The sequence below is a fragment of the Gymnoscopelus microlampas genome (assembly GCF_963454915.1).
Source record: "Gymnoscopelus microlampas genome assembly, chromosome: 6".
NCBI classification, from domain to species: domain Eukaryota; kingdom Metazoa; phylum Chordata; class Actinopteri; order Myctophiformes; family Myctophidae; genus Gymnoscopelus; species Gymnoscopelus microlampas.
In genome coordinates, this window is record NC_139943.1 from 38,431,727 (window position 1) to 38,445,986 (window position 14,260).

Genomic DNA, 14,260 nt, shown 5'->3' on the forward strand with positions numbered 1-14,260 from the left:
GTTCAAGAGTAGTGAAAATAAACTAAATCATTTCGCTACTCACCGAAGCAAAGGCTGTTTTGTGTTGTTGAAAGTCTATTCTCCAACCCCGCACGCCTAAACGCACCCCACCTACTCTGTAAAATACACTTTTTGGGCAGAAAATAAAATATGTCAGCGAGACGGACATTATTTGTATTTACTCCACAGTGCCCTCTACAGATCTGGGGGATTTGAACTTACCATTAATAAATCTGTAGAGGGCACTGTGGAGTAAATACAAATAATGTCCGTCTCGCTGACATATTTTATTTTCTGCCCAAAAAGTGTATTTTACAGAGTTAGTTAGTTGGTTTATTTTCACTACTCTTGAGCGCTGGCAGGGCAGTGGAATTCCGTGTACCCCCCCCCCCCACTGGGGAAAAAATCTCCTGTTATCGAACGGTCTGAGGTTGGAATGGCAGGTATGCTAGAGCAGGGGTCTTCAACCTTTTCAGGCCAAGGACCCCTTAGCTGAGAGAGAGATGAAGCAGGGACCCCCTCGTATACAATTGTGTTTCAGATTAACCTTTATATTTTACTTGGTCTGCTCTTTTTTCCCTCTACACCTATACCTCTTTGCCAAAAAATAGCAGATCTACAAGCTCACATTCTTTCTATGTTGGTGGGGAAATGTAAGGTTTGTAAGGTTTTTAGATGAATCTAAAACTTGCCTTACATTTATAGGAAGGGGGAAACAATAATTGACAATTATGAATTATGAATTCCACTTGATAAACTTACAATATCACTGGTGTTCACCGTTCACTTAGGCTACGGGGTTGTGAAAAGCCATCTAAAACTTAAAATGCAATCAAAAATCCATAATTAAAGTTGCACAAAGACGTGTCTTTTCAACAGACGTCTCTACCCACTGGGCACACAATACAACACCGCCCAAACGCCGTGCATACACCGTCCTAGTGACGTTTTTTTGGTCCCTAACATTCATCGAGCTCTGGACTTGTACATTTCACCATTGTGTCACTACCGAAACGAAAGTTGGTCACTACCGAAACGAAAGTTAAATCCGAAAAAATCACTAAGTGTGGAGGCCAAAATCGTCCCCCCAAAAACCTGTTAGGAGTACGTTTCAGGCAATTTAGAGTTGATTGGTAGTACTTTGTAGTGACGATTTTTTTGGTCCCTAACATTCATCGAGCTCTGGACTTAGTACATTTCACCATTGTGTCACTACCGAAACGAAAGTTGGTCACTACCGAAACGAAAGTTAAATCCGAAAAAATCACTAAGTGTGGAGGCTAAAATCGTCCCCCCAAAAACCTGTTAGGAGTACGTTTCAGGCAATTTAGAGTTGATTGGTAGTACTTTGTAGTGACGATTTTTTTGGTCCCTAACATTCATCGAGCTCTGGACTTAGTACATTTCACCATTGTGTCACTACCGAAACGAAAGTTGGTCACTACCCAAACGAAAGTTAAATCCGAAAAAATCACTAAGTGTGGAGGCCAAAATCGTCCCCCCAAAAACCTGTTAGGAGTACGTTTCAGGCAATTTAGAGTTGATTGGTAGTACTTTGTAGTGACGTTTTTTTGGTCCCTAACATTCATCGAGCTCTGGACTTAGTACATTTCACCATTGTGTCACTACCGAAACGAAAGTTAAATCCGAAAAAATCACTAAGTGTGTAGGCCAAAATCGTGCCAAAACCTGCGGGTCGCTTTAAGTGAGGGTGGGTGGCCGCGTGTGGCCCCGGGCCGCCAGTTGCCCATGTATGCTCTAACTGCACCACTGGGGTTTCTTAGTTGTCTAATGTCTTGTATGCTCTTCAGCAGTGGTGGGAGAAGTAAGGCCCAGTATCCCTATTCTGGCGGCAAACATTTGTCAAGATTTACAATGTGTCGACGTGCTGTGAGCTTGTAGATTGACAATTCTTTGTGATAAGATTTGGTGTAGATGGTAACAAGGCAAGCGGGAAAGTAAAGTTGCAACTTTACTAAGAATAGAGGGTTTAAGTGGTGAAGTTAATGTAGAAATACACTGTGCATCTAAATACTAAAAGGATAAGTATTTCCTTCTCATCTGAATGTTTCATGTCTCTGTGGCTCAAGAGATGTGTCACTGTTTATGAACCAAAGAGTTTAAGGTTCAAAGCTCCTAAAGAACATTTTCATTGTCCATCTCAATCCTGAAAAGGTGGTTTAAGTATTATGTTCTCAGTTGCATGGTTCATGCCACCATGGCTCAAGAGAAAACTCTGGGGTTTATAAACCGAAGGTTTAAGGTTCGAAACTCCTGGAGCACATTTTCACTGTCCATCTAACTTCTAAAAGGTGGTTTAAGTATTACGTTCTTTTTTGTATTATCCATACCTGTGTGGCTCAAGAGATAAACACAGGGTCTGAAAGCAGAAGGTTTGGGGTTCAAAGCTCCTGAAGAACATTTTCACTGGCCATCTAAATTCTAAAAGGCGGGTGAAGGATGACGTTCCCAATTGTAACTTCCATGCCAAGAGATAGACACAGACTCAGCCAGAGTAAACGTTTTCTAACAGATGGTTTTAAACAACCTAAATCTCAGTCGTGTCATAATGAACCCTTTCCCTGATCATCAGAGGGTGTATCTAGTAGATCCAGTCATTCTGTCAGGGGTAGAGGTGTTTGCTGTGGATTTTCATCTTTTGACCTGTCACCTCTCGCTTTAACTTTAAATATAACCTCGAAATCCCAATTAGTGTGAAAGGCCTGGTGGTGCAAGAGTAAAGCATAGGCTTCACAAGCAGACGGTTGTGGGTTTGAATCTTGGTCAGGGAAGATCTCAATTTTCGGTCTTTTTAAGGCGAGAACCATGGATGAAGCCCGCCTCCCTCCTCACGCCCTCTTTTACCTCCGGTAGGAGAGGGAGGAGCATGGAGGGAGCCCACCTCCAGGGGGAGGAGCTTAATACATTTACATATTAATTAAAGATTTTTATTTTAGTATTTTTTGTGATTTTATGGCCACTGTTTTTTTTCACATGAATTTGTTTGAGACATTTTTAGCTCAAGAGATAGACACAGGGTCTGAAAGCAGAAGGTTTGGGGTTCAAGGCTCCTGAAGAACATTTTCACTGTCCATCTAAATTCTAAAAGGCAGGTTAAGGATGACGTTCCCAATTGTACTTTCCATGCCAGCGTGGCTCAAGAGTTAAACACAGGGTCTGAAAGTAGAAGATTTGGGGTTCAAGGCTCCTGAAGAACATTTTCACACTGTCCATCTAACTTCTAAAAGGCGGGTTAAGGATGACGTTCCCAATCGTACTTTCCATGCCAGCGTGGCTCAAGGGTTAAACACAGGGTCTGAAAGTAGAAGATTTGGGGTTCAAGGCTCCTGAAGAACATTTTCACACTGTCCATCTAAATTCTAAAAGAAGGGTTAAGGATGACGTTCCCAATTGTACCTTCCATGCCAGCGTGGCTTAAAAGATAAATCAAAGGTTCACAAACTAAAGGTTCGAGGTTCAAAGCTCACTCAAAACAACTACTAAATAAAAACTAAAAGGGTAATACAACAAAAAACAATGGAGCTGTGGTCAATACAAACTGGTGATGAAAAAAAACAATAAAAAAATGTCTCAAACAAATTCATGTGAAAAAAAACAGTGGCCATAAAATCACAAAAAATACTAAAATAAAAATCTTTAATTAATATGTAAATGTATTAAGCTCCTCCCCCTGGAGGTGGGCTCCCTCCATGCTCCTCCCTCTCCTACCGGAGGTAAAAGAGGGCGTGAGGAGGGAGGCGGGCTTCATCCATGGTTCTCGCCTTAAAAAGACCGAAAATTGAGATCTTCCCTGACCAAGATTCAAACCCACAACCGTCTGCTTGTGAAGCCTATGCTTTACTCTTGCACCACCAGGCCTTTCACACTAATTGGGATTTCGAGGTTATATTTAAAGTTAAAGCGAGAGGTGACAGGTCAAAAGATGAAAATCCACAGCAAACACCTCTACCCCTGACAGAATGACTGGATCTACTAGATACACCCTCTGATGATCAGGGAAAGGGTTCATTATGACACGACTGAGATTTAGGTTGTTTAAAACCATCTGTTAGAAAACGTTTACTCTGGCTGAGTCTGAACCCAGATTTACACTTTCATTGAAAGGAAACAGAGAGATGTTTCGTAATGTCATAAAAATTCATACCCTTTTTGTCAATTATAAATTCCTTAGTTTCAGATGATCAAAACTATAGCAGTTTTGCTGTTAAATCAAGTAGGCTACATTGTTCTCACTTTGGACTGGACATAAAAAAATATGTCAACTATAGTTCCTCAAACAGTGCTGTATTATGACCACAGATTCTCTATGATTAACTGAATTATGTTTAAGAAAATACCACTTCGCACTCATGGCATGCAGCATATCAATCAAAACAATGATCAATTATAGGCCGAGCTCCATACTTCGTTTTGAGGTATTCTAGTGACTCAGGGATAACAAATTACATAAATTCAACCACTTAAATGTAATGTATTTATTGCAACCACCAACCAAGAGTGTTGCAAACAGCTGAGTTTGTAACAAAATGAGGAAACTCACACAAACAAATAACGTTTAAATTATTTTATTAAAACTAACTTAACCCCATATGGGTAACCGGTGAGCCTCAGGGCTCAATACTAGTGTATTTTCTGTTTTGTGTTATTATGAGGAAAGTTTTGACTGAAAATAGCCGATCGACAAGCTCACAACGTGTCGCAGTGAGCTTGCCAATCGGCTATTTTCTGCTAAAGCTATACCCACAATACGGATACTGGGGTGGTTAACAGTGCTTAAAGGGCAAGACCACTTTGGTAGAGGTTTGGGTTGTGTAGTTACCTTGCCATGATGCATCTCCAAAGGTGGGCAAGAAATCTAAAATAATTGCTCCATTGATAATAAAAAAATATGCTACTCAATGAATTACATTGTTGGCTGAAACAGCTCTCAAAGTCACTCTTTTAGCACAAACGAACGCAAATAAAGTTGATTCAGACTATATAGATCATCAAACCCAGTACCGTTTGTTTTATAAATAAAAATGCTAACATCCTGTTGATTTTGCTAGTTTTATTAAAAAGAACTCAGACTGGATCCACGGATCTGGATCTTCAAATAGTAAAATCAACAGGAAGTTAACATTTTTATTTAAAAAAAAAAACAGTACTGTGTTTGGTGATGTTCTATATTGACTGAATCAGCTTTGTTTGTGTTCGTTTACGTGCTAAAAGAGTGACTTTGTGTTTCACCGTACAATGTCAATGAGGAGCATATTTTGAATGATCAATTTCTATTCAATTATAAAGCAATTATTTTAGATTTCTTGTTCACCTTTGGAGTTACATCATGACAAGGTAACTACACAACCCAAACCTCTACCACAGTGATCTTGTTCTTTAACAAGCAAAATCCAAAAGGCTGGAGTGCTCCCAGTGAGTTTCACGGTGAGAGAGAGAACAAGAATGAAGTCCAGCCACCTCTTTTATAGAGGACAGTCCAGGTGGGCCAGATCTCCACTGATGACACACTCCGCCCTCCAATCATTCTGACACACATGACACATGGTTAGTAACCATGACAACCACACCAGTCACCCTGACAACCCACAAGAATTAAATATAAAAATAGATAGCTGACTGTGCTGTGAACAATTTAGGCTGACAAGAACAAAGTATTTTTTTAACGACAGGACTGTATGGCATTTTGTTTATACTAAAGTATTGTATGACTTTTTTACTTTTTATTTTTTATGACAGTACGAGTTTAGTATGACTTTTCTCATATACTATTGTGTCAATGTACAGTAGGAACTGAATTAATAACAAGCTAAAGTCCTTTTTGCATCAACTCCTCCAAGGAACAGGCCATATGGTGTAGTTGGCAGGGCTTTATTGAAGAAAAGGTGACATTAAAAACAAACAATTAGACAAATAAATAATCATACATTGATGATGACAATGAAGTGCACATTAGCATTCACACTGATTTACATGTCAACCTTAAAGTCACATCAGACAATGAGCATGAAACTGTCACTTTTACAAACTGTAATAAAAGTTATCCTTGCCTGGGCCGCTGGGCGTACATCTGTGCTGGAGGCTGACGACAGGGGAACAGGTTCTCCTGAGAGCAAGAAGCTGCGATGGAGAGATGAGTGAATGACATGGTCCAAGGAGTCTCAGATTCACTGAAGCAGTTAAACCGTGCAGGGTACAGAGGTCTGACTGTTTTTTTTTTACCACTATAGAACTGTTGTGTGTTTTTGAGCATTGCCCTGCATGCTCTTCAGTGAAAGATTACAGCCAGCTACAAACATGAAAAAAACACCTATAGTGTAGGTCAGGGGTCTTCAACGTTTTCAGGCCAAGGACCCCCTAGCTGAGAGAAAGATGAAGCAGGGACCCCCTCTATAATTGTATACAATTGTGTTTCAGATTAAACTTTTTTGTTTACTTAGTCTGCTCTTTTTACCCTCTACACCTCTACATCTTTGCCAAAAATAGCCGATCGTGAGCTCGCAGCGCGAGGCGATTGACGTTGTTGTTTTTGTTGTTATATATATATATATATATATATATAATTTCTGTCAGACATTTTTTATAATATAAAAAAAAATCTGTAATATATTATCAAACATCTAACAACAATATGAACTAGTGTTAACAGAGTGACAATGACATAGGCTATCACATGAGTCATTGTGAAACAATTATGATTCATGGTCACACTCCATTTCAGTAATATCATTAAATTGATTATATCTTATTGTATTTATTTCATTTTATTTTAATGCAGGGTGATTAAAATGAGTCCATATACAAACACATGTGTTGAACTAACTGTGGAAAAACTTGAAGAACAAGGCACTGGATTAAGTAAGCTTGGCCTTCACAGCTAAATTTCCATGGTAACTAAGGTAGGATTGCGTACATTTTCTTTCGTGAAATCGAGTCATAAACTTATCCAGGGTGCTCTGGCTAAGATAATTCAGTTTTCATGAAACCGATTCATCGCTAATCCTGGCTAAATTAAGCCAGGATAGGTGTTAAATCCAGGCTTAACCCCTAATTCTGCTTTCGTGAAATAGGCCCCAGATGTATTCCCTTACTGCACACAAATCTCACCCCAATGCAGATGTATTCCCTTACTGCACACAAATCTCACCCTTCACTAGACAAAATACTTAGCCTTGATTAGTTGGAATTATGTAGAACTGCAACAAAGTACTGGAGACATCCTTCAAAAGTACCCTCCATCCAGGCTATGCTTTGAAAGATTTAGCTAATTGATACTAATGTAAGTTGAAACAGTGGGAAAATCTAAATGTGGAAAGGTATTTAAAGACCAATACCAAATCTGAGTTTTATTTTTATTTTTATTCCTCTTTTTTTACATTTTGTACAATGTGGAGAAAAAAAAAACGTACACAAAACCAGAGAACACTGATTCACAGAAGTCAGTAAAGGATCAGAAATAGAGTACGACGGGATATAACTGGGTGTCTGTAGCCTCAGGAGACATTACTGTAGAGGAATCTTGTTAAGTTACTGATAATAGCAATAATAATAGTAAGCGGATATAGTCTGTTGTGAGCTTGTGCTGTACAGTGGTTGTGAGATGGTTGACATTTGTAAGATCTAGAACCAATGATGCTAGCATGCAGAATCTATATGCTGATATAGTTGTATTTTGAAATCATAGTTGTGCCTGTGACAGTGGTGAATGGCAATTCAACAGATCGGCACTTTGTGAGGACTCAAAGGCAAAACAAACCAACAAAAAGCAGGATCTCTATTCAATATCAAAAACATTTAAGTCAGTAACAACCCTCATCAGCATGCAAAAGTCCTCCATTACACCCTCAATCCCTATAAAACTTTAAACATTGCATATTCTGCATTGCAGTAACTTATTTTTCTCTAGAGAAGTTTAAGTAGTCATCCAATCTACGGGAGGTGAAAGGGTCACAATGAGACGATGGCACTCATATGCAAGGTGGCAAAACAAGCGGTGCCAGTAGAGACGGCTCGTTCTCTGACCAAACAAGTGCTATGATGAAATACTGTAATGATATGGATCACTCCAGACACAGTTAAGCCAAACCATACGTTTTTAAGAGCAAAAATATAATTACAGCTAATACACAAGCAACACAAATGCAGTTGTAAAGAGAAAAATAAGTTGTTACCAAATTACCCAGTGTGCTCTTTAATCCTTAAGTCTTGTGTTTACGGTGTTCATTCTGATCTTGAAAAGAGCTGTTAAAACCTCAGAATGGTTCAAACGTTCGTCAGCCACATGACGGTATATTTTGTTTCTTTCCCGCTGTACAGTACATGTTAGCTGGTTTTCCACAGTACTGTAGCAACGACACTACTCCCATTATTAAGTGTGATTTATAATTAGTTGCATGCCGGTGTCACACACAGAAAATAGATCTACTGTACAATCTCACAATTTACCATTTTTGGTGTGCAACACCCGGTCACAATTAAGCATAACTCAGGCTTTACTACTTCAAGGACTAGATGTATGTGGAATTGGTCATTAATGACGATGCAAGGCACTCAAGTGTTCTGCAGATTTACAGGGCAGAACGCATGTATGCATGTACTGGGTGGGGAGAGAGGGCATAGTGCTCTATAGTGACAGAGCACTGTATGAAACCATTTACTTCACATTAATATAGATATATACATACAGTAAAACAGAAAAGAAAAAAATGGGACATGGCGGTCCAAGAGAAGAGCTTAATAAAATACAGGGTTACCGTCTGTCGAGTAGGATACCAATAGTAACAACCCTGAAATTGCACTTTTATATTCCTTTAACTACATGTTGTTTAACAACCTTTAATAATAATTACAGTGAAACAACATCAAAATCTGATGGCTGAATACAGGTCCATAAAGAACATCTCGTTTTCTTAATTAAATATACACATACAAAAACAGACCACAGAGAGAACCCCAGATGCTTGTCATGACTTGAGAGGTGACCGCTATGGCAAATTAAGGTGAGATATTTTGTTGGATATAACTTTCGTCAGCAAGCTGTTTAACTGTGTTGTCATGCACCCCCACCCAAAAACAAAATAAAACAAGATCACATGACCCAAACCAATTCCCTTTTTTTTCTCCAAATAATTAATGACTTAACAGCTCAAACTGTCAAACCGTGTTTACTAAACACCAGCTAGAGTTGGCGTTTGGTTTACCAAGTGATGTGTACCATGCCAAGTTGGTATCATTCACTTAAAACACATTCAACCTCAGTGTGAAAACAAACCCAAATACAATAGCTGAAGTGTAATCCCTCGCCAGTTTCAAACAAACCCTAAACCAAATTGATTATACTTGCGACATCCTCAACTCAAAACAACTCCAAGTGGTGGTCAACACAAGAATAGATTTTTTTCGTTTCTTATAATGTACAGTGCACACAGATCCATTGGCTCACATAAACATATCAGTCTCAAAAACGGACCTGTGTGGATAAGATGAGTGACAACTCAAATCATGAAGACACCAGACCTTCTCACAGGAACACAAAACAGGTTAACATGGAATCATAACCCTGTGAAGACATGTCTATTTACACAATTGACGTGTACGTATGTTTGGGGGGGTGGTGGTGGGGGGGGGGGGGGTTAAGGCCACTGTTACAAGGGACAGTTTATCTTCGTGTTGCCGTTATTGCATTTTACTGCAGAAATAAGTAGCTACTGGGATATATGCAACTTCCAAACCTGTCCACTACATTCCTGCCTCACGTACTATTGCTTTCATTTCCCTGACACCCTCTTCTCACACACCCTTCCACTTTATAAACCTAACTGCTTCAACCAGGACAAAAGCATCAATCCCCTGAACATTCTGTGTGGTCACAACTCACCTCATTCTCCCAGACAGCTTATGCTACCAATCCACAACACACTCAAGATGATTAATTATTATAATTCTGCGCTTGTGCATGCATATGAGTATGTGTGCGTGTATGTGTATGTCCGTTGTTTATGTTGAGGGCTGTCAACACGTACACTCTCTGTCCTAGTCAAGCTTAAGGCCAGGGAACAGTCAAGGTGTGAATCGAGATTCCTCGTACCCCCTCCTTTTCACAGGAATGATGACATTGCAATGGGTGCTTTCAATAGACATCTTTGGCCGTTGTTGGTCATGTCCTTGGGTCCATCACTTCACTGGACAAAACCAACCAGCTATTCAATCACAGCTTGTTCCACAGCCAATGGCGGGGCAAGTGTGTGATTGGTGTGCTGTGTGTGTGTGTATTGCACTCCCTTCCTGTCACTCGTCAGACAGCTTTCGCTCTGCCTGACAGGATTGAACCATACAGCGCTCTTCACCATTGTAATAGAGGGGGGGGGGGGGGTAACATAAAATGCACAACAACCAACCAATCAACCAACCGACAAGCTTCCAGAAGAGCAAATGGTTCTCGCCCTATTAGCTGTCCACCCTGTCCTGCCCTACATCGTAGCCCAGACCAGGGCATGGACTGGGCTACGTGGGCCTCAGGTTGGAACCTCCAGGGTTGACAGGTTTCTGTGGGGCTGACGTGTTTCCCAAGTGGTAGTTCGGCTGTAAGGATGACGGGGTAGAGGTGGGGGGCTGGTACTGGGCCAGGGGCTGAGCGGGGTTAAGCAGGTTCCCCTGGCAAGGGCCCGTGGGACCTGCCCATTGAGGGGCACTGAAAGGAGCTGAGGGAAAGCCAAAGCCCTGGTTAACGGGTCCTAGTGAGCCTTTCCGGTGTCCGAGAGGGCCAGAGGGGTTGACAGGGTTAGGGTGGTGGGTGGATGTGGGGGGGTTGGGGCAGAGTTGGCCTGGAGCTGAGAATTTGCGTGCCATGTTGGCTGGAGGGATTATCTGTATAGATGGAGGTAGAAAAAAGGGTTATTATTGAAGAAAATAAGTGAGGCTTTTATTTCATGTGAATCATATTAACGATGACAATTACTGTATATGTCATGAGTTACAAGAGTAGTACTGAACCCTTACATCATGCCCTGGTGCTACTTGTGCCCCAGTCCTGGGACCCTTCTTGCCCTGGGAGCTGATTGCATCCCTGGCCCAGTTATCCACCAATTGGTGTAGGTCAGACGTGAAGGTGCCCTTACACTTCTGGTTAAGAGGGGCAGCAGTGGGTCCAGCTGGCTGGGTCAAGGAGTTACTGTGATACTGGCTTTGGCTTGGACCACTGTCTGAGCTGGTGCTACCTGCACCACCTGAGGAAAACAGAGGAGAGAGATGAACTAGGACATCAACTAAACGCAACTGTTGCCTGTGAAACGCAACTGTTGCCTGTGAAAAGCAAGAGTGCTTGCATGTACCTGTGGAGGGAGTACTGAGACTGGGCATGGACGGGGAAGATTTGAGCTTCTGTAAAGAGGTTCTACTGGCCATCTCAGAGGCCTCTGTTGCAGAGGGTGAATTATGCTTTGGGGGAGATGTTGAACCATGGGGGCTATGGGCTGTGGTTGGGGCTCCTAAAGACATAAGCACAACACATAACAGAGTTGTGTGTTAACCCGGGAACATCAATTAACATGCTTCCCTCATTGTAAATGCTCAACAGCAGTCAGCGGCATAGGAAGGCATTGTAGAGTCCATACACATTGGATGACAATGGCAAAGAAAATAAATGTAAAATCAGTATTGTCACTACCTGCATGAATGGGGCTAGGTTGTCCACTACTCCGAGACGATTTGTGGCCTTTGCTCTTAGGCCTGCGTCGGCCACCGGCCATGGCCACGGCAGGGGAGAGGACAGCGGAGGGAGCTGGTTTACCCAACCGGGAGAACAGGGAATCAATCTCCTCCTTTTGACGAGACTGCAGGGACTGGATCTCTACCATGTGCCTATTTAAAAGGGGAGAACAGAGAAACTTACTTGAATAATAGCGGTTCCACAGAAATAAACCAGCTCCCACAAGCACAGAATCCACTAAGCGGAGCAACACAGGGCGCAGCGGACATACCTCTCTCGGAGACGGCTGACTTCCCTCTGGAAGCACTCGTCCTCGGGACCCGAGTCGTCGTCGTTGCTGCTGATGTAACCGATGCGGGCATCAGAAGGTGATGACGAGGGCCCGTTCTGCACACTGGAGCTGTGAGAGGGACTGGAGCCTGCTACTGTGGCCGGAGTTACTGAAGAAAGTGAAAATGATATAATGTCAGGCTTTACCAGTTTACATTTGGGTTTTAATAGCAACCCAGGCAGTGATTTGTTTTTCTTTTTTTTTATGTTCTTTTTATTTATGTTCAGTGAACTCTTAAATTTGATAGATACCTGTTACTGAAAAACGTCCCACTTTGGAGTTGGGCTGGGTGCTGGCATTAGCACTCGTGGACACTTGGAAGCGCCCAATGGTGGTAGGCTGAGTGGGAGGACCGGTGGGGACAGGGGGCACTCCATCTATAGTGTCGCCTCCCCGGATTCCTTTGGACAGAGTGGTTGACCGATGAAGGGTGTTCTCTGGACTGGAGGGAGAGGAGGATGAAGAAGAAGAGGACGACGAAGAGGAGGAGGTTGAAGAAGGTGTGGCAGATGAAGAGGAGACTGCATTGGATGGGTGTGGGATACTGCTGCTGGCACCATCGGTAGCAACAGAGACCTGTGAAGAAGAGTGGAGGATCATTTTTTTTGTGATTTTAAATCAAATACTATATACACAGGTTTGACATTGAAATGCCATGCAAACAAGATGAATCTGCGGCTCTTATTAAAACGTACTTGAAAGCGTCCCAGTGTGAAGCCTGCTGCAGGAGGAGGAACTATATTGCCTCCCTGAACAGTTTCTGGGCTCAGAGCTCTCCTCAACTGGGCATCCAGATTACCCAGAGGTTGCTGCGACTGTGAAAGGACGAAAACATAAGTCAATATAAGCAACATAAGATACTGCTGTAGTTCTTCATTTTGTACCAAAAAGCTAAATAATCCATGATGATTAAACAAGGGTCACGCGAGTCCTCACCTGAGCTGGTCCAGGGATTGGAGGTGTATGCTCTGAAGGTGGACTATTAACATGATCTAAAATAGCAGGTAAAGTCTAGGAAAAGATAACAAAGAGGAAAGCAAACATGTTAATCATATACAATATCTTTAAACACAGAGAGTAAATGTTTGTTAGCTACTGGCAATTAGTCACCTGTGCTCTGGGCTTGGTTGGAGGAGTCTGAGCAATGCCTTGCCCTGGGGTGGATGTGGAGCCAAGGGTACTCTGTGCTCCTGGGGTGAGGGGGAGATTGGTTGGGGGTACCAGGGCTGCTCCAGGTGGAGGGGAAGTAGTCCCAGTAGGGGGAGAGGAGGTGCCGGTGTTTTCTGCTGAGGCCGTGGCAGAACTCGCACCTTTGAAGACCGAATAGAGCTTCTTATCCAGAGCATTCAAGTCATCCATAACAGGGGCCTTGGACTGGGGCTCAGCCCCCTCTGGCTCCACTGGCTGGGACTGGACCTGGCTCTGGCTGGCAGAAGGTGGGGGTTGGGCAGGAACAGACGCAGGCTGAGCAGCGGGGACGGAAGTGGGAACAGGCTGACACTGGGAGGTGGTGGGCTGTGCTGCATGGACGGACGGAGGGACGGTTTGAGAAGATGGAACCTGCACAGCACTGTTGACAGGCGGCTGCTCTGAAGCAGACACCACCCCAGTGGTACTGGCTGTAGCACTGGCTACAGAGGAAATGGGGGCAACAGTGCTGCTCAGCAGAGGAGGGGTAGAGGCCTGCAAATGCTGGGGGAGCTGGGACACAGCTGGAGGGGAGACGGTGGAAGAGGGAGGGATGGTGGCAGATGGTGCCGGCTGGGAGGGGGCTGTTTGGTGTGGTGGGCTTGGATCACCGGTGGCAGGTGCGGAGGCTGGGGCCGGCGTGGGGGAAACCCTACCAGCTGACAGGGAGGGAGCGGAGTTTGTCGTGGAGGTGACGGACACAACGGGCAGGGCGACTGTGGTGACGGTCAGATGAGGTGCAGCCTCTGATGGAGCCAAGACGTGGCTAGAGGTTGAGTAGAGTCCAGCAGCAGCCTGAGAGGACGGAACAACACTCGGCTCTGGCTCAGTTGTTTGGCGGCCGAGAGTGGCGCGTCTCTCTCCGTGGGTCTGTCTCATCTGACTGAAGGCTTGATGCAGAATGCCAGATGGAGCAGACAGGGAGAGGCCCAGACTCACTGGCGAAATGAGGAACACAAAGCCTTTGTAATGTGCCTGTTGTGCACCAAGTAATTATTTCACAAACACAAAAAATT

At 43.1% G+C, this 14,260-nt stretch overlaps 1 protein-coding gene across 4 annotated transcripts in view; it reads right to left on the bottom strand.

Annotated features, from left to right (window-relative positions):
• Nucleotides 1-7,349: 7,349 nt before the first annotated feature.
• Nucleotides 7,350-14,260, bottom strand: part of LOC311047754 (serine/threonine-protein kinase WNK1-like) — a 40,665-nt gene continuing 33,754 nt past the window's right edge. For 3 of the 4 annotated variants that reach the window (XM_084060596.1, XM_084060597.1, XM_084060595.1), the window contains 9 exons: nucleotides 13,167-14,182; nucleotides 12,993-13,067; nucleotides 12,752-12,871; nucleotides 12,308-12,632; nucleotides 11,997-12,165; nucleotides 11,684-11,877; nucleotides 11,349-11,504; nucleotides 11,017-11,243; nucleotides 7,350-10,884 (listed from right to left, as the gene is read on the bottom strand). In XM_084060596.1, coding sequence (XP_083916722.1) covers nucleotides 10,522-10,884; nucleotides 11,017-11,243; nucleotides 11,349-11,504; nucleotides 11,684-11,877; nucleotides 11,997-12,165; nucleotides 12,308-12,632; nucleotides 12,752-12,871; nucleotides 12,993-13,067; nucleotides 13,167-14,182 — 2,645 coding nt within the window. In that variant the 3' untranslated portion in view covers nucleotides 7,350-10,521. The remainder of the gene's footprint in view (nucleotides 10,885-11,016; nucleotides 11,244-11,348; nucleotides 11,505-11,683; nucleotides 11,878-11,996; nucleotides 12,166-12,307; nucleotides 12,633-12,751; nucleotides 12,872-12,992; nucleotides 13,068-13,166; nucleotides 14,183-14,260) is intronic. The other variant, XM_084060598.1, reaches the window with a different exon arrangement.